The following is an 18,269-nucleotide window of genomic DNA, read 5'->3' on the forward strand; positions in this document are numbered from 1 at the left end:
AAGAAGGCAGCAGCTTTTACCCTAAGGCTAGAGCACTTTAGCCAAACAGGGTGGGGGAAGCTACTGAGAGTGAGGAGGCGTGAGAGCCCAGAAGCCCAGAGGCCTTCCGGAAACTCATGCCTCTACCCACAACCTGAGGGGCACCCAGCATAAACAGAAACAGTACTGACGGCCAGGCCAACAGAGGCCTTGGGCACTGAGATGAGTACAGCCAAGAATCAGCAAACAAATGACAAGCAAAATAGAGACAGACTCATAGGTAACAGACTGACAGCTGTCAGTGGGAGGTGGGGGCACAGGGAGGGAGGAGTGGAGGGATAGAGCAAAAAAGGGAAAAAACGAGAAAAAAACTCATAGACACGGACAACAGTGTGAATGCCGGGGGTGGGGTGGGGGGGTGGGGAAGGTAGAGGGAGGTATAGGGCGGATAAATGGTGATAGAGGCTTGACTTGGCGTGGTGAACACACAATACAGTGTGCAGATGATGTGCACCTGAAACCTGTATAATTCTGTTAACCAGTGTAACCCCAATAAATGCAATAAAAAGGGAAGAATAAAGAAAAAATAAAGATAACGCTGAGAAAGAAAGAAAAATTCCCACAAATAGAGAAATGAGAAAGGAAGAGAAGAGATAACAGAGGATGATTCTTTTAAAATTCAGAGTTAGATGAACATAGACACAAAAATCCTCAACAAATATTTGCAAACCAAATTCAAGAATACATTAAAGGGTCACACACCATGATCAAGTGGGATTTATTCCAGGGACACAAGGATAGTCTAACATACACAAATCAATCGATGTGATATACCACCATTAACAAAATGAAGTCCAAAAACATAGTTTTCTAAATAGTTACAGAAAAAGCATTTGACAAAATTCATCAGACATTCATGATAAAAAACTCTCAACAAAGGGGTATAAAAGGGATGTTGTTTAACATAATAAAAGCCGTATATGATAAGCCCACAGCTAACATTATATACTCAATGGTGAAAAGCTCGAAGCTTTTCCTCTGAGATTGGGAACAAGCCAAGGATGCCCACTCTCACCACTTTTATCCAATACAGCATTAGAAGTTCTAGCCAGGGCAATTAGGCAAGAAAAATAAATAAAGGCATCTAAATCAGAGAGAAAAAAGTAAAACTCACTATTTGCAGATGACATAATATAAAATATAGAAAACACTAAAGACTCCACCTAAACACTATTAGAACAAACACACAAATTCAGTGAACTTGCAGGATATGAAGTCAATATACAAAAGCCTGTTGTATATACACTAACAATGAACTGTTGTATATACACTAACAATGAACTGTTGTATATACACTAACAATGAATTTCTCTTTCTGATGAAAGAGAAATTAAGAAAACAATCCCATTTACAATTGCATTAAAAAGAATAAAATACCTAGGAATCAATTTCACCAAGCAGGCAAAAGACCTTTATACCAAAAACTATGAAACACCAATGAAAGAAATTGAAGATGAAACAAATAAGTGGAAAGATATTCTGTGCTCATGGACTGAAATAATTAATACTTTGAAAATCTGCATACTACTTAAAGCAATCTACAGATTCAATACAGTCCCAATGGCATTTTTCACAGAAATAGAACAAACAATTCTAAAATTCATATGAAACCACAAAAGACCCCACATAGCCAAAGCAATCTTGAGAAACAACAACAAAGCTGGAGGCATCATGCTTGCTGATTTCAAATTATGTTACAAAGACATAGTAATCAAAACAGTATGGTGCTGACATAAAAACAGACACATAGATCAATGGAACAGAATCAAGAGTCCAGAAATAAGCCCACACATATAGGTCCAAGCACAGTCAAACCTCTCAGTTCTTGAACATCTCCCATCTCAAACAATTCACATTTCAACCCCACAGCACTTTCACGCTGATAACTATATGATCAGGCATGCGTCTCTCAGGCAATGAAGGAGAGAATGCATGTAAGTATGAGTCAGTTTACCACTAAACCTCACAATGTTAACATCTCAGGAAATTGTGCTGTGAATATTCTTGTGTTTTTGCTTTTATTGCTGCTTATTACATTTTTCATTTCCTTTCTATTATGTTTTCATTTATATTTCATGTCCTTTTTTTTTTTTTAAAGTGTTTATTTGTAGATTAAATGCTACATTAGGTATGTACTATATATAAGAAAGGTTAAAACAAGGAATCATTTGGGGATCTGGAATGGATTAATTCAATTTACATTATTTCTAATGGGAAAAAAAATGATTCAGTTTTGAAACAGCCTTTTGGAATGAATGAAGTTTGAGAACAGGGGTTCCACTGTAATTTAAGGCCAAGGAGTCAAGGGTACACAATAGGGAAAGGACAATCTCTTCAATAAAAGGTGTTGGGAAAACTGCAAACCCACATATGCAAATGAATAAAACTGGATCACTATATTACACACCATACACAAAAATTAACTCAAAATGGAATAAAGATTTGATATAAAATGATAAAACTCCTAGAAGGAAAGTATAGGTGGTAAACTTCTTGAACTTGGTCTTGGTGATGATTTTTGGATCTGACACCAAAAGCAAAGGCAACAAAAGCAAAAAGCAAAAAGCAGGACTACATCAAATGTTGTTCATTACAGCATTATTTTAAATAAGTCAAGACATGGAAGTCACCTAAATGTCCATCAGTGAATGAATGGATAAAGGAAATACCATACATACACAGGCACACACACACTGGAATATTATTCAGCCATAAAAAGAAGAAAATCTTGCCATTTGTGACATAGATGAACCTTGAAGGCATTATGCTAAGTGAAATAAATCAGACAGAGAAAGAGAAATATGATATGATCTCACCTATATGCGGAATCTAAACAAATTAGCAAACAAACAAAACCCAAACTCACAGATACAGAAAATAGACTGGTGATTGCCAGAGGTGGGTGGTAGGGGGTGAATGAAATGGGTAAAGGAGGTCAAAGGATATAAATGTCCAGTTATAAAATAAAGTCCTGAGGATGTAATGCACAGCATGGTGACTACAGTTAATAGCATTATATTGTATATTTAAAAGTTGCTAAAAGAATAAATTTTCATGGACAGACAATAGTGTGAGGAAGGCCTTGGGAGGGGGTGGGAGCGGGGTGGAGGGGATATCTATAATACTTTCAACAATAAAGATAAAATTTTTTTAAAAAGTTCTCATCACAAGAAAATATAACTGTGTGGTGATGTATGTTAACTACACTTATCTTTGTGATCATTTTGCAATATGTACAAATCTTGATTCATTATATTGTACACCTGCAACTAATACAATGGTATATGTCAATTATCTCTCAATCCAAAAAAATCAGAGAAAATGTCCTCCAGGGGTTAAATATTACATTCTGAAATGGGAAAAAGAAATAATTAGAACTCTGAAAATAATATATATATAGTTATAGAAAGACATATTCTTCATGGAAAGTTACAAAATATATATAGTTATGAAAATATATCTATCTGTGTATATATGTAGTTATAGTTATAAAATATATAGTTATAGAAAGAAAAAACACTTAATGAGAAAGCAGAATGGATACATATGAAGAGCAAATGAGCAAGCTGGAATACGGAGCCCAGGAATCTTCCCAGACTGTATGCAAAAGAACAGGAATGGAAACAAACAAAAAACAAACAAAACCACCCACTCACATTTAAACCCAATAAAATCTAGAGAAAAGATACTGCATCAAAATGTCCACAGTGGTTATCTTTGATCAGTAGTAGTATTACAGGTGATTTTAACATTTACTTGCCTAGAGATAAAATTTATTTCAAACAACTCGAAGGCATGAATCTTGGTGAAGAATCAGCTTATCTCTGCATGAGAGTGGAAACCAGGAGTGAAGTGCCCAGGTGAAAACAAGGAATAAGACCGAGAAAAAGGCAGCAGCAGATCACGAATTTAACCACCAGTTTAGGTAGGGCTGTGCGGAAGTGCACACGCTCGTGGCATAAGACCAATATTTTACCGCCTTTCTGGAGAGGAGTTAAGTATGGTACTTTATAAAGCCTTTGACCTGAAGTTCCAATTCTAAGAATTTATCTAAGGAAATAATCATGGATGTGAACAGTATTTATCTACAATGACATTTATTAGACAGAGATACATAATAAAAGGCAGTGGGAAATCCCTCTGATACCCAACAATAGAACACTGGCTAAATTATGCTTTGTTTAGATGATGGAATCTTATGCAAGCAAAAATGACTGTGAAATAACATGTTAGGATATCAGGAGATACACATGCTATATTAAGTTCAGAGAGCAGGTTAAAAACAGTAGTTAATCAGATTTCACTTTTATGTGGAATCTAAAGAACACAATAAATACACAAACAAGACAGAAGCAGACTCATAGATACCGAGAACAGACTGACGGTTGTAGACGGGAGGGGGTTGAGTCGCTGGGTGAAAAAGGTGAACGGATTAAGAAGTACAAATTGGTAGTTAGAAAATATTCTCACAGAGATGTAAAGTACAGCACAGGGAATATAGCCAATAATATTGTAATAACTATGTATGGTGTCAGATGGGTACTAGAATTACCGGGGGGATCATTTGGTAAATTATATAATTATCTAACCACTACGCTGTACACTTGAAACATAAAACAATACTGAATGTCAACTGTAATTGGGGGGGGAAAAAGTTAAAAAAACACACAAACAAAACAGTAGTTAAAAACTAAATGCGGAAAAAACACACACACCAAAATGTGGACAGTGGTTACAATTGGGCAGTAGTTATATATTGTTTTTGCCTACCTAAAATAAACATGTATTACTTTTGTAATAATGAAATAAAATTTTAAAAAGAGAAATTGTTTTAAGAGAAAGAAAAATTAAGAGCTTTATCTGCGGATCTGCTAACATGGAAAATCAGCAATAGTTGGTTTCCTCCAGAGAGGGGTTCTGGAGAAACAAAGAATCCAGGACCTTAATAAAAGAAAATCTTGAGAACTCATAGGAAGATGGACAGGCCTTCTGAACTGGTATGGGGAGGCGGTTTGTAGCCTGGGTTGAAGGTGCCTGGCAGGGAATGGAATATAAGCATTAAAGGTAAGCAAGACAGTTTAATTCTGCTTGCCCTCGCCCACTGATGCCTCAGAACAATCACTGCTTGTCCCCTTACTGAAGAAATCAGGAGTGCAGACGCCAGAAAACTAGCTCAGGAATCCACTAGTGGTAAACTCAGGGGGGCTGCCCAAGTCCTGCTGGAGGAGGGGTCGAAGGCAACAGGCGGGGACCTGACAACACCCTGCATTCATTCCTCCACACTCCCAAAGCCCAGGGACTCCTTCCAAAGCTGCTTCTCCCTGAGGGTGTGAAGGTGAGGACCTACAGGACTGCCACATTACATAAGTCCAGGAGATGCCGTTCTCGCCCTAAGCTAAATGAGCGCTGTCTCCGGGAGCTGTGCCGCGCACAACCTGTGCAGTCTTACATGACAAGGCTGGTAGTTTGGTGGGGAGACCAACATGAGTGAATAGCTGAGATGTTCTGGGATCTTGGGCTGCCTACGCATATCTAAGACTAAAATCTGTTCTCAGTCCTTTATCCATTAAGCAGTGCTATGTGTGCTATGTGCCACTGAGCCCATCTGACCCCTGATGACCCGGTGAATGAGTGACACCCATCATGCCCTGCCCTCAACAGTCCTGCTCAGCTCCTGTAGACTCTGGCCTATGATTTCTTCTACAGAGTCAGTCCATCTCCTAGTTGGTCTTCCTCTTTCCCTGTTGCCTTCTATTTTTTCCAACATCACTGTCTTTTCCAAGGAACCCTTCCCATAAGGTACCCGAAGTAGAGCAGCTTCAGTTTTATCGCTTTCGCCTCCGGTGACGTTTCAGGCTTAATGTGCTCTGGGACCCGCTTGTCCGTCTTTCTGGGGGCCTGGGGTATCTGTTAAGCTCCCCACCACCATATTTCACATGAGTCCTTCCCCCTCACCAGCCTTCTTCACCGCCCTGCTTTCACACCCGTACATAGTAACTGGGAATCGAGCGTGTGGGTGGCCTTGGCCTTGGTCTCTGTGACGCGTCTTTGCCCTTGAAGACCTTTCCTAATTCTTCCACTGCCCGTCTGAGCCTCGGCCTTCTCTTGCTTCTGTGGCTGCAGCCTCCATTTGAACTGATGACCGAACCAAGGCAGGCCAAGCCTTTCACAGTTTCAGTCTCCTTTGTCTAGGCTGAAGCTGTGCTTCTTCCGTAGCCACGGTCTCTGTCTTCACGTTCAAATGCAGTCCTGCTCTGGCACTTTCTTCTTTCACTTTCATCAGCAGTCCTTTCGAATCACGGCTACTTGCTGCCGGGAAGAGGCTCTCGTCGGCATGTCTTAAGTTATTGATATTTTTCCCACCGATTTTTACTTCTTCCTCCGAGTCCAATCTGCTTTTTTGTGCATGTTCTGTGTACAGATTAAACAAATAGGGAGGTAAATGCACCTCTGTCTGGCAGCTGTGCCTGTGGGAAGCCACGCTGTCTCGATATTGTCCTGACAGGGGCTCCCTGTCCACCACACAGGCTGCCCTTCAGGACAACCGAGTGCTGGGGGGCGCCCGGGCCTTTCAGAGCAACCCGGAGCTTTCAGGACCCACCAAGTCGAAGGCTTTACTGTAGCCTGGAAAGCACGGGCTCACCTGCTCCGGAAATTCTCTGGAGCTCTCCCCTATCCGACAAATGCTCGCAGTTAGATCTCAAGTGGCTCTTCCTCTTCTGCCTCCAGTTGGAACATCAGCCATCTCTTGCTGCATGTGAGGTAGAGGCCTCTGTCACATCACCCTGAGCATCACTTTACTTGTGTGGGGAAGCAGAGCAATGGTCCTATAGTTACTGCACTCCTTGGCATCTTTCTTGAAAATCGGGGTGTATATTAAATGTTTCTGGTGACATTCAGAACAGCTAATATTCTCGGAGAACAAACTTATGGGCTAAACTAAGGACCCCCTTGAGAAGTACAACTAGTGCCCACCCCCCAAAACTAAAATATATACCAAGAGGGGAAAAAAATGATTAAAACCGCTAAATCAAGTATGTAAAATAAACATAATACAGTAAAAGAGATAAAGGATATTTACAATATAAAACAAAACTTTTCATTTTAAAAAAAAAACAAGGCAAAATACTAAGTGAAAACATAATTGTAAAATAACACAAGAACTAAGATGAATAGTAGTATGGACACTGGAGAAATTGGTGAGATTAAAGAGCTCTTCCAGGAAAAAAAAGAAAGAGATTAAGAAATCAAAATATAATTTAAGAACTGTGGAGGCTGTAAGCAGAAGGGGCAATATCCAGATAACACAGGTCCCAGGAAAAAAATTAAACTGGAGAGATGGAAATATCTGAAGAAATAATGGAGAAAATATTCCCCAAATTTAAAGCAAATGGCTTAATATTAAAAGAACAATTTCACAGAATGTCAACAGAACAGATGAGGAAAAGCCTATTTTAGATATATAATAAAATTTAAGAAAATCTGGTACAAAGAAAATATTGTAATAACTTCCAGAGAAAAAGAGTAAATCACCCGCCAAGAGCAAGGAGCAGAATGACATCAGACTTTTCCCAATAGCATATTGGTTTAAGGAGACAATGCAGGGACATTCTTAACATAATGAAGGAATGAGCTTTGAACCTGAAATTTTATATGTGTTCAAGTAACATTATAAAACTACTACTTTAAAACACTATTAAAACTACCTGGCTGCCAGATTTAATCAGATTTACTAACAAAATTAGATTCACCATTAGACCCACATTGAAAAACTGTTAGAGGAAACAAGGTGAAAAATTCAGAAGATGCTACTACAATTACGGGTGATGAAATACCCTGGTAAAGCTTGCTGTTATCTTAAAATACAGAGTGTGTGCTTATGAGAGACACAGGGGAAGACTATTCATAATATAAATATACTATATAATATAACCCACAAGAAAATCCTAGAAAATATCAACAATAAGTGGGGGTGGGGGCTTGGCAAAATCAAGGGCCTACAACTGTGTTCTTGTCTTGTTAGGGAGAAGGAGGAATCATTTATTTAAAATCCAAAGAGGAGGGAAAAACACACATAGAAAACGTATGATAAAAGATTGTAGAAACAAGTCTAACTATTTCAATAATTACATAAAGGTAACCGGAATAACCAATGAGTTACCAGTTAAGAGTCAGGGATCATCAAATTTGATTAAAAACACCAGCAGCTATGTGCTGTTATAAGAGACATATCTAAAAAACAAGGACACACAAGCCGTTTACAAAGTAAAACAATGAAAACAGATTCACGTCTTATTACTACAGCTAAAAGCAATCTGATGTAACTTTAGTAAAATAATATACATAGACCTTAAGGCCCAAAGTATCATTATGGAGAGAAACCCACTACACAGTGATAAAAGAGTCAATTTATGAAGAAGACAATAATTCTAATCACATATAAGTCTAATAAAATCACATCAACGATATATAAAATAAAAAGCAATAGGACCCCTAAGAGAAATGAACAAATCTACACACTATTTATTATTGGCAGGCCACTCAGATAGAAAGCCAGCAAAGACAGAGATAACCAGAGGTTTGAACAATAAACTTAACCAGTTGGATCCAATCGAACAAATATAAATGTCTCCACCCAATAATTAAAGATTAACCAATCTCCTCAAGCACACACAGAACAAACATTTACAAAAACTGCCAATGTACTAGATCAAAGTCAGTCTCAATAAACTCTAAATAATTATCATATAGACATATTCTCTACCATATACTTAAATTATAATTTAATAATAAAAGTATAAATTAAAAATCCTCATGCACTTGTAAATTAAAAACACTCCTTCTAGCCTTGACCACTGTGGCTCAGTTGGTTGGAGCACTGTCCTATACACTGAAAGTTCACGGGTTCGATTCTTGGTCAGGGCACACACCCAGGTTGCAGGTTCGATCCCTGGTTGTTTGAGGTGCGCACAGGAGGCAACCGATCAATGTTTCTCTCTCACATCGATGTTTGTCTCTCTCACATCAGTGTTTCTCCCTCTCCCTTCCTCTTTCTTTAAAATAAATAAAAACATATCCTTGAGTGAGGGTTCAAAACAAAACAAATTAAAAAAACACTACCTCTAAATATTTCATGAATGAAAGAACGAAGCAGAGTAAAAGAAACAATTATTTAGAACTAAATGTTATAAAAGCAATAGGCTACGCCAGGATAGAAGCAGAAATAATAAAATAGAATATATATATGCCGTAAGAGGTTCAACAAATCCAAACTTGGTTTGCTGAAGACTAGCTCAACAGACAAACCTCGGTAAGACTTATCAAGAAAAAGAAGAAAAAAAGAGATAAGACACATATAAACCACATTAAGAATTTTTAAAAGACAAAATTGCAAGTAAAACTGAGACTAAAAAGATGAGAAAATATTACCAATAATTTTACACCAATTAATTTGAAATAAGAAATAACAAATGTCTAAAAAAAAATCTAGTAGGCGCTTTGTATCTCGTGGGCTGTGAGGTGCTTGGAGCCTCCATGGACCTCGCTGCCTGTCTCTTTAACACAAGAGGAAGCGATTGGGGGGGGGGGGGCTGGACACATGGCAGAGCTGCAGATGCTACTAGAAGAGGGGATCCCATCGGGCAAGAGGGAGCTGACAGAGTTCCCAGAACCTGATCCAGGTGGCGGACTTCTGTTGAAACGACGACATACAGGCTACAGACAAGAGAAAAGCATTAGAAGAGACCAAATCCCACACAACCCAACCCCTAGCGAGTGCTGCTTATCAAATAAATGCATCGGCCAACAATGTGCGCCGGCTGCTGGGCATCCAAGCCTCTGGGCACCTGAGAGTGGAGCCTTCCATCAATCATCTCTCACAGACGGCGGACATTCATAAAGAGAAAGGAGCTCGGAGAGAGATATTTTGGTATTCTGACAACAAATAATAATAAATCAAGAATTCACAAAATAATAGTACCTACAAATATGACGTGCCCTGCAAGGTATATTGGGAAACCTATCAACTATACAGTTCTGGACGGCGTGGACCTCGGTGTCAAGCATGGAAATAATCAGCCTGCGAGAACTGATGCACCGTCCAGAACGAGACCTCCCACGTCAGGCTGGGGGAAGCAGAGACGCATTACTCCTCACAAAACCCTGGAACCGGTTAACCCCCAACAGTTCCTAGTGACCACACGACAGGTCCTGCTAGGCCTGGAAGTGAGTGTAGCCAGGCAGGGCAGCTTCTTTAAACCGGAGACCGAGGGCACACAGTAGGAGTGTTGGGGGAAGAGGAATCGAGGACAGTGCAAGCAGTACTGGCATTCCCATTGCTGTGCTCCATCCTTGCCACCCACCACTGGACCAGTAGCAGAGAGTCCAGCGCCACCACCACCACCTCCACCAGATGACATCCCCATGTTTAATAGCTCCCCACCTCTGCCAACGCCGCCTCCAGAGGACCATGCAGACGAAGAGCAGTAGTTCAGCATAATGATCCACATGCTGACAGGGATCCTACTTGGACCTCCTAGAATGATACCGAGAAAGTTGCGGCAATATGCGATTACAGGAAAGACAAGGATGGTGAGCTATCGTTCGTGGAGGGCGCAATCATTTATGTAATAAAGAAGAGTGATGGCAGCTGCTAGGAAGGAGTCTGCCATCGAGGGGCTGGTCTGTTTCCTGGGAACTACGATGAATCAATCATGCACTATACTGATTAAATTTTTTTGCTTTTAAAGTAGGTTCTTATTATTACTCAGTCATACTGTGGCACTATTAATGGTGAACAGAATTGTCTTAAAGTGTGCCCATATTTTCAGGACATGATGTTTTATTGGTATAATTGAATGTCTACCTGTAAGCATTAATCTTTGAGACAGACTGTGTATTGCAAAACAGCGATTTCTATAAGAGGCTGTCCATAACTGATTATGCTTATATACTTACTTACACAATGCTCACTTTATGACCAGCTTAACTATTCTGGGGTTGTAGGGTATAATATTTAACAAGTCAGGATTCAATTGTACCATTAGATGTTTCAGTGCATCACAGTTACTAATGCTGTGTCAGACTTATATTAAAATCAGAAACTTAAATGCTGGTGCTGGTCATGCATTTTGTTTAGACTCTCATTCCTGAAATATAACCATTTGCATAAAGCATGCATACACATTTATGGATTGAAATATACTTTAAAAAATCCAAGATGCTTCCAATTTGTGTAATATTTTCTTGGAGTACTCATACTTAAATCTCCAGTTGAACATCAACCTATGATCCAGGAGATCACAATTCAATTCCCAGTCAGGGCACATGCGTGGGGTGCAAGCTCGATCCCCAGGAGGGGGTATGCAGGAGGCAGCTGATCAATAACTCTCTTATCGTTGATGCTTCTATCTCTCCCTCTCTCCTTCTCCCTTCCTCTCTGAAATCAATAAAGACATATTTTTAAAAAAACAAATAAATAAAAAAGTAAATAAAATATACTGATTTATTGTGCAGGCACACACACACACACACACACACATCTACCAAAACTGGCTCCAAAAGCAGTAGAGTACTTGAATAGTGCAATAACTATTCAAGAAATTGCAGCACAGTCTAAAATCTCCCTGAGAAGAATATACTGGCAGAGACAATTTTACAGGTGAGATCAAACTTTCAAAAAGTGAGTACCACAATTTAACACAAATTCTTGCAGGTAAAAGAATAAGAGGGAATGCTACCTGCTGTAGTCTAAATGGGTGTGTCCCCAAATTCACATGTTGAATCCTAATGTCCAACATGATGGTGTTAGAAGGTGAGGCCTTTGGAAGATGACTAGGTCATGAGGGTGGAGGGATCGGTGCTCTTATAAAAGAGATCCCACAGAGCTCCCTAGCTCCTTCTGCCATGTGAGGATACAATCAGAAGTCTTCCACCCAGAGGGAGCCCTCACCTAATCATGCTGGCATCTTGATATTGGACTTCCAGCCTCCAGGATTTTGAAAAATAAATGTCTGTTGTTTATAAGCTGCCCAATCTGTGGTATTTTGTTATAGCAACCTAAACAGACTAATAAATTCACCCAACTTTCTTTGAAACTTAATATCAAAATTAAGTTTCAAATTAAGTTTGAATTCATGGAAATGAATTCAATAATGTAAACAAAATTTTAACACATTGAACCTAACAGCAGATTAAAAACATAGTATACCAGGACTAGGTTGAGTGTGTTACAGGTTTAATATCAGAAAAGCTATACAGGAGAAACAAGGTGGCGGTGTAGGTAACAGCTGCGCCCGCCGCCTCCGGCAACCGACCGCATCAAAATCACAACTAAAATACAGAACCCCCCTCACTCAGAGCCTCCTGAGATCCGGCTGAACAGAAGCCCCACAGCCAGGGAGCTGAGGAAGCACCCAGACGGTAGGAGGGGCGGAGACGCGGGCGGGTCGGGGCTGAATCACAGAGACTCCGCCGCGGGCCCACACCCGGTGCCCCGGGTGAAACCCGGGAGGGACTCTCGGCGGCGGAGGTTTCCCGGAGGAATGAGGGGTCCCAGCCCCACAGCAGGCCCCCAGCCCAGGGCTCCAGGCCGGGAAGAGACATCCCCATAACTCCGGGCTGTGAAACCAGCGGGGACTGTCCCTGAGGGTCGCGGAGGCTGCGGAGCCCCAGCAGCTCCTCTTAAGGGCCCGGCACGGACTCACTCGGACGCTCCCTCCGAGCCCAGCACCGGGAGCAGCCTGAAAGGACCCGGGACACTCGGGGAGGAACTAACCTGCCTGAAGTCAGGGCCAGAGGCGGAGGGCGGCTTCCTCCCAGGCAGAGGGGCTGGCGGAGGCCATGGCTCCTGTGGCGAGTCCACCCGCACACAGCCGGCAGGCAGGCGCCATATTTGAGTCCCCAGCACCTGACTCTCACCTTTGGCCCCGCCCCGTGATTCCCGGAGGCCCCGCCCCTCCCCACCTGCAGCTCATCCAGGCCACTTCCAGGGGCTTTTCTATGCAAGTGGCCTCTGGAGCCTCATGCTTAGGACTTTCCTAAAATCTCTCAAACAAGCAGCAGCGGGCCCCATACAGCTTGATAAGTGGCCCCAGGCCTGGCACTAACGGCAGCTGCATTGGCTCATAGCTTGGCCTCTCCTGGACAACGCCAAGCCCAGCACAAGTAGCAGCCTACTACGGTTTGCTGTGTAGCTCATGCTGGGTGGCCCTGGGCAAGGCACTGGCACAGGCTGACTTTGCACCTCCCAGGGGCCCCAGAGACAGTGCACCTGGTGGTCAGACTCGACCACGGTGGATTACAACCCTACCACATCCACGAGTGACACTCAAGGGGCGCAGCTGATGAACACCAAAGCCCCACTGAAGTAAATCCTGCTCCATAGGGGTGTCTCCAGCACAGCAGCTCTCTGGCTGTAGCTGCAGCTGGTCCTCACAGCTGATTGGCCTGGGGGTCAGTTCCTCCCAGGGACGCCAACAGCAACCAAGGCTCAACTACAACAGGACAGTGCACACAGCCCACACAGGGGAGTGCCTGGAAGGCCCAGCTCAGGTGGCTGTGGAGGCTGAGCCCCTGGACCCTACAGGACACCTACTACACAAAGCCACTCTACAAATTCCAGGAGACACAGCAGCTCTATCTAATACACAGAAACAAACACCTGGAAGCAGCCAAAATGTGGAGGCAAAGAAACATGTCACAAAGGAAAGAACAGAAGAAATCTCTAGAAGAGGAACTAAATGAAATAGATCCAAGCAAGCTAACAGATACAGACTTCAGAATAATGGTTATAAGGATGTTTAAGCAGACTGTTAGGGAAATAACTGAGAAAATCGATAACATAATAAAGTACCAATTTGAAATGAAGGCTACAGGAATTGAAATGTAGAATAATTTACATGGAATCAACAGTAGAGTAGAGGACGCTGAGAATCAAATCAGCAATTTGGAACATGAGGAAACAAAAAACACTCAACAAGTACACAGTGAACATTCTGCAATCCATTTGTAAAAGTATCAAAAATAATAAAAATGCTTAGGATTAACCAAAGTGAAAGACTTTAACAATGACACTACAAAACATTGCTGAAAAAAATTAAAGAAGACATAGATAAATGTAAACCCATCCCATGTTCATGGGTTGTAAGACTTATTATTAAGTGTCAATATTACCCAATGCAATCAACAGAATCAATGCAATCCCTATCAAATTCCCAATGAACTTTTTTTGTAGCACTAAAAAAACCCATTCTAAAATTCATATGGAATTTCAAGAGGCCCTGAAAAGCCAAAACAATCTTGAAAAAGAGCAAAACTGGAGGACTCACACTTCCTGATTTTAAAACCCATTACAAAGCTACAATAATCAAAACAATGTGGTACTGGCATAAAGACCAACATATAGACCAATGGAATAGAATAGAGATCCCAGAAATAAACCCTCTCATATAGAGTCAAATGAAATTTAAGGAGGCTGCCAAGACCAAGATCATTCAATGGGCAAAAGGGCAGTTTTTTTTCAACAAATGGGGCTGGGAAAACTGGATATCCACATGCACAAGAATGAAGTTGGGCCCTTACCTAACACCATATACAAAAATTAACTCAAAGTGGAGCAAGGACCTATATGTAAGTACTAACACAATAAAACTCTTGGAAGAAATTACAGGACAAAAGCTTCACACAACAGCCTGGCCAGCATGGCTCAGAGGTTGAGCATCCACAGTCAGGGCACATGCCCAGGTTGATGTTTCTATTTCTCTCTCCCTCTCCCTTCCTCTCTCTGAAATCAATAAAAATATAAAAAAATAAAAATAAAAAACAAGTGTTGGCAAGAATGTGGAGAAATTGGAACCCTTGTCACTGTTGGTAGGAATGCAAAATGTACAGCCATTGCGGAAACAGTACGGAGCTTTCTCAAAATATTAAAAAACAGGACTACCACATGACCCAGCAATTCTACTTCCACTGTCTCTTTGAAAGAAGGATCTCAAAGAGATATTTCTGTGGTAGGCAGTTAAACAGACATGAGCAGAGCAAGGACAGGTACAGAAGGTCACCCAGGACAGAAAGCCCAGGGTGACATTTCCTCCCCTAGCATATGGCTGATGATATGGTTTAGACCCCCTGACCTTTTGGTTCTAGAGATAACATCTGAGCCTGTTGTATTTCAGCTCCAGGCCCAGAAAAGCAGCAAAACCAGACAAGCAACACCAGGGCTGACCTCAGGACCAGCTGCATTGAATGATGACTCCCTGCCCTGGTGCCTACCAATCAATCAGTGGAGACCCAGAACCTGAAAGGACACACCTGGAAATCTGCTGAATATTCTATTGAGATCTTCCCCCCTGGGACCTACCCTAAAATCTCCTTAAAACCCTTAGGACGCAGGGCCCAGCGTGCTCTCCTTCCCAGGAGTATGCTGATAGCTCTCCCTCCTCCCCCTCCCCATCCCCCTAGGTGTGTCACCTTTACCTTCCTCACTTCTAGGCTCCAAGGGCCCTTCTTTTGCTTCTGTAACTTGTTTCCTAAGCCCATTTCTTCTACCACTCACCTCCTCTACCTCTTTGATTTTTCTAAATAAATGTTCTCTTATAGTTTGAGTCTTGGCTCTGAACTCTTTCCAAGCCAGAACTCAAGTACTGAGGTTGCTGAATCCAGGTCTGGACTGACCCCACCAGTCTAACACCTGGTGTCATTCCCACTGCCAACATTTCTACACCTATGTTCATAGCAGCATTTTTCATAATAGCGAAACATGGAAGCAACACAGGTTGACCAATGAATGAATTATCAAAATGTGATATATTCATACAATGGAATATTATTCAGCGTTAAAAAGAAAATTCTGCAATATGCTATAACATGGATGAACTTGGGGAACATTAGGCTAAGTGAAAAGAGCCAGTCACAAAAAATAAATACTGTATGATTCATTTATATGAGGTTCTGAGAGTAGCCAAAAAATCATAAAGACAGAAAGTGTAATGGCGATTGCCAGGGCCGGGGGTGGGCGGGAGAATTGGGAGTGATTGTTTAATAGATACAGAGGTTCGGACTTACAAGATGAAAAGAGTTAGGACTGTGGATGGTGGTTATGGCTGTACAACAATGTACACATATTTAATATTACTGAACTCTATGCTCAAAAATGGTTAAGATGATAAATTTTATGTTATGTGTATTTTAAAACCATTAAAAAAGAAAAGAAAAATAATCCCAACAGAATTTCCCATGGGATTTGGTAAACTGATTCTAAAACTCACAGGGACAAAGCTTAGTATAGTGAAAACACTGCTAAAAATGAAAGGGCTCGCCCTCCTAGGTAATGAATCGACCTATTAGGAAGCTACAGTGATTAAGTCTGAATAATACTGGCATAGGGATGGAAAAACTAACTGAAAGAACAGACTAGAACCCAAATCAGAGCAATGCCCACATGGCCGATTTATAGAGGAAGTGGAGACTTCTCAAGAAAATGGAACCAGAGAAAATGACTATCATATGGGAAAGAAATGAAATTAGATTCCCCAAAAGCATCCACATAGGAACTAAGGACTTAAATGCAAAATGTTAAACGTTTTAGTGGAAAACTAGGTAGTTTTTCTGACCTTAGGTAAAAGAGTTTCATTAACAAGATACAAGAAACAGTAACCGTAAAAGACACAACTGATAAATTTAAGAACTGCTATTGCTTAAAATAACTGTTACACAAAATGTGCCACGCATTTTCGAAATGGGAGAAGGCGTTTGCAACATAAAAAACTTTCACCAAACCAATATGAAAGGACAAATAACCAAAGAGAAAGATGGGCAAATGCCATGATCTAGTGTTACACAGAAGAAATATATGTAGCTAATAAACATGTGGAGAGATGCTTGACCTCACTCTTAAACAGGGACATACAAGTTAAGGCCACATAAAATAACATTTTACACCTGTTCAACTGGCAGAAATCCAGAATGATAATAATGCTGAGTGCCGGGGAAGATGGAAGATGCAGTGTGAAAGGGTTTCTTATGTACTGCTGGTAACAGTGTAAATTAACACGTCCACTTTATAAGGTAATGGCAAATTGTTTTCCACAGTTAAACATTCACATACTCCCTAACCCAGCTATTCCACTCTGAGAGAAACTATACAACGGGATACATGCATGAGGATAAAAATGCCTAAAGCAGCAATGTTTATAAGCATCATAAAACTGGAAACCACCCAAATGCTCACGACAGCATGAAATGTAAAGGAACATCGCAGAGAAGAGGAATGAACTGCAAACTCGGGGTGACATGTGAATTTCAGTTGCGTCAGAAAAGCAAGCTCTGGCTCTGCTGCGCGTGGCTCAGCGGTTGAGCGTCGACCTGGGATCCAGGCGATCGGGGTTCGATTCCCGGTCAGGGCACATGCCCGGTTGCGGGCTCGATCAATGACTCTCTCATCATTGATGTTTCACTCTCTCTCTCTCCCTCTCCTTTCCTCTCTCTGAAATCAATAAAGATATATATTAAAAAAAAAAAAAAAAGGCAAGCTCTGAATGACTACCTACACAGTTCAAAGCACTATGTCTCATTTTTAAAATATATATTTTTCAAAGTATATCTTTATTGATCGCCTGGATCCTAGGTCGACGCTCAACCGCTGAGCCACGCCCGGCCGGGCTGTCTCATTTTTAAAAAGCAACGATGAACACGAAGCTGCGGAGTGTCTCCCTCGAAGCGGGGAGGAATAGGGACGTCCACGTGGGTGGGTCAGTGACTGCCAGTGTTCTCATTCTGCCCCCAAAACTAAACTGGCGATGTAGTGGGTTTCCTTCGGAACTCATAACATTATTAAAACGCATGAATAAATTAGCATGAATAAAGTAAAACAGGCCACACATGGACCAATGATGAGACTATCTCATGAACTAAAGAGCAAGATTTAATCCAATTCTACGCAACCAGAGTCCATCAAACATGAAACAAAACAAACAACATCACCCTTTTTCAGAAAGCCTCAGTGTTTCCCTGTTGCGTTGTGAGCTCTAGATGCTCCGATATCTTCATTTCCTCAACATAATGCAAGAGAAGGAAGGAGAGATGGAGGGAGGGAAAGAGGGAAGTAGGGAGGAAGAAAAATAAGAAAGGAAAAGGCTGCGGGACCCAGGGACTCAAGCTAAGCGAAGCTCATCTGACAGCAACAAGTCATTCCTGACGTTAGGATCCCAAACATGCCCTCTGCGAACTCCTCC

General features: G+C 41.3%; 2 protein-coding genes and 1 pseudogene across 5 annotated transcripts in view; 2 read left to right on the forward strand and 1 right to left on the reverse strand.

Annotated features, from left to right (window-relative positions):
* The window catches only part of DAAM2 (dishevelled associated activator of morphogenesis 2), a 131,172-nt gene extending 115,581 nt beyond the window's left edge, over nucleotides 1–15,591 (forward strand). The window contains exon 26 of the mRNA XM_081141033.1: nucleotides 15,213–15,591. Coding sequence (XP_080997159.1) covers nucleotides 15,213–15,338 — 126 coding nt within the window. The 3' untranslated portion in view covers nucleotides 15,339–15,591. The remainder of the gene's footprint in view (nucleotides 1–15,212) is intronic.
* The window catches only part of MOCS1 (molybdenum cofactor synthesis 1), a 40,085-nt gene that overhangs the window by 10,410 nt on the left and 11,406 nt on the right, over nucleotides 1–18,269 (reverse strand). The window lies entirely within an intron of this gene.
* Nucleotides 9,638–10,769, forward strand: LOC308558960 (abl interactor 1-like; annotated as a pseudogene). The gene is made up of 2 exons: nucleotides 9,638–10,410; nucleotides 10,593–10,769. The product of its transcript is annotated as an abl interactor 1-like (transcript).

Source organism: Miniopterus schreibersii (assembly GCF_964146895.1).
Source record: "Miniopterus schreibersii genome assembly, chromosome: 6".
NCBI classification, from domain to species: domain Eukaryota; kingdom Metazoa; phylum Chordata; class Mammalia; order Chiroptera; family Miniopteridae; genus Miniopterus; species Miniopterus schreibersii.